Genomic DNA, 2690 nt, shown 5'->3' on the forward strand with positions numbered 1-2690 from the left:
ATTTAATTGTTCATTCTTGTCAAATACTGAATGACTGTAACGTTTGGTAACTAGAACAAAACCGTGATCCACCTCTGAACCTCATCAAGCTGCTCCTGTACCTAAACCTGACCAGACTCCTACCGTACCACAACAAGGAGTGGTGTATCCCACTGGGAGCAGCACAACTACCTCAACATCCAATAAATACAATAAACACCACGAACACAGACTGATAGTTTTGCAATAGCGCTTTTATTGTAGAAAATCCTCTGGTTGGCACCGTCTGACGCTGTTGCTGAACACAAAGAGAACAACTCAGTCCGATATGTTCGTTAAGGAGGTTTTAACGTAGGGAGGGTTCCTACATCGTTACGCTACTTTCACACGTTTGGGTTATTGCAAACACAACATTAGAAAGAACAAACGTTAGCAGTCAGAACGAGCTGACTGACTTGATAACACAACATGTAGCGACGCTAACACAACGACGCTAGCACAACGTCGTTAACACAACGTCGCTAACACAACGTCGCTAACACAACGTCGCTAACACAACGTCGTTAACACTGGTTTCCACGCGCTGTCATCCTGTGCAATTTGTGCTGTAGTTTTTGCAAAAATGGTGCATATTTCTCTTTTTTTTGCAATGCAGACGCTTCATTTTCATCGATGAACAAATAAAAGAATCAACAAACAAAACTACAAAATGCGAACATTTGACACTTGCTACAGGTTTTTGCATATGAACGATAACAGGCTCTGATATTTATTGATTAGATGCATAAGAAGTGCAAGAAAATTTGGCAATTAAAGAAGGATTTGGCAACGAGAGCTACATCGTCTATAGTCTGGAAGTGCATGTAAGCTAACGGTTTAGCCCGTTAGCACGAACCACAGTGAACCTGGTGGATACTGAACAGACTCGAACTCAACCGCCGCTCTGCTGAAAACTCCTATTTCCAGGTTTTGATATGTATGTATGCTGTGTTTCTGCTAATTCGACTGTTTCATGTCGCTTGTTTTGATGCTACAAACAAAAAAAAGTGCATTTTTGTTGTGATTTTTTGCTACGATTCCAAAAAGTGACCATTTTGGAATGTTTCTGTTTTAGACTGAAATTGAGGAAAATGACCCAGTTTGTCTTTTTCCATTTTAAAACTAAAAAGATTTTGTTTCTGTTACCAAAAAAATAAAAAATGGGCCAGTTTTTCATTTTTCTCAATTCACGCTGCAGTTAAATCGTTTTGGACACTTGCTGGATAAACGGATTCAGTTCCTGGACTGTTTTGGAAGAACAACTTATTAATCGTCTACGAGGTTCAGTTTGAACCCAAACCCACTTTGCACTGCAGGTTGAACCGCTTTTTAAAGTTTACCACAGATGTAACCTGTTAAGCTGCCGTGTTAGTCAGCTACTGATGACTTCTATTAAAAAAAACAAACCTCTATGACTTATATTATTATCTGCGTCCAGCAGAAATCGATCAGGAGTCACGTTTGGCTTTAGCATGTTCACCCATAGCTGCTGTATGTTAGCATAATAGCATTAGCGAGGCCTTAGCTAACATGTTAGCATGCACGGTGACAGTTTTTTTTTTGAGGTAATGTGTTAAATTTAGGCCTGCATTGTTAGCCTTTGGCACATGTTAGCATGCCAACATTAGCTAGTGTGTTGCCTGATCACACTTAGCACGTTAGCATGTTGTTTAGGGTTATGGTTCACTGAAGTGGTTCTTGTCCTCAGACAAAATTCAACTTCAAATTGAAAGTTTAACGTGTTTTTTTAGCGTTTGCTTGCTTGTTAACTTTGAGTTGTTTGAAAAACATTCCTCAAGTTAGCAATAAGAAAAAGTTATTATTGTGGTGTCACTAAAAAATACAAATGAATTAAATTCCTTTATGCTAATTATTATGTTGACATGCTAAAGTAATGAACTGTAAATGTGAATGTGACACGCTGCATATGGGACTTCTGATGACGACCACGGAGCATGCTAACAAGCTCCAAAGGTAGCCAATATTAGCATGCCTTTGCTAACATTAGCTACAGTGGTGCCATACTCCCAGTTGTTCTTGACATTAGCTTGCTTGTAAATCTGAATTTGTTAAAAAAAAAACAAAAAAAAAACATATATTCCTCAAGTTAATAAAAAATGTTTTGATGTCAGAACTTAAACTCAGATATTTTTTTATAAGAAATGACCGTCACCTCCATGCTAACATGCTAGCATCAGGATGCTAACATGCTAAAGCAGTGTAAATGTGAATTTGGCACGCTGTAAGTGTGACTCCCGATCGACCGCCGGTGTACGCTCATGTTTCCTGTCAGGCGGCTCTACCAGCCCTCCACCTCCACCACGAAGGGCTCCTTGACGGGGATCCGGCCGCTGTTGACGATCACGCACTCGGTGTACGGCAGGTTCCTGTCGTTGGTGTCCTGGAGCTCGATGGTGTGAACCACCGACTGAGGAAACGGGAAAACAGAAGCAGGTCAGACAACACTGGATGCAGTCATCAGGTTTTATATCAGCTGCATGCATCGTTCTCTACGACGAATGTTCGTACGAAGACGAAGGATCGTCCATCGTCTTTGACAACATGTGACGAGAGCTACCAAGAGGTGTAGCTGGTTGACGTCAGCCGTGTAAAAAAGATTACTGGAAAGTTTTGGATGTTGTTGCTCAAGAACTTTCAAAAACAGCTAAAGA

At 40.5% G+C, this 2690-nt stretch overlaps 1 protein-coding gene across 1 annotated transcript in view; it reads right to left on the reverse strand.

The window, feature by feature from the left end:
• Positions 1–2157: 2157 nt before the first annotated feature.
• Positions 2158–2690, reverse strand: part of ppic (peptidylprolyl isomerase C) — an 8701-nt gene continuing 8168 nt past the window's right edge. Inside the window, exon 5 of the mRNA XM_008287706.1 lies at positions 2158–2446. Within this exon, the coding sequence (XP_008285928.1) occupies positions 2318–2446 (129 nt within the window). The 3' untranslated portion in view covers positions 2158–2317. The remainder of the gene's footprint in view (positions 2447–2690) is intronic.

The sequence above is a fragment of the Stegastes partitus genome, unplaced genomic scaffold (genome assembly GCF_000690725.1).
Source record: "Stegastes partitus isolate 25-593 unplaced genomic scaffold, Stegastes_partitus-1.0.2 Scaffold515, whole genome shotgun sequence".
NCBI lineage: Eukaryota > Metazoa > Chordata > Actinopteri > Pomacentridae > Stegastes > Stegastes partitus.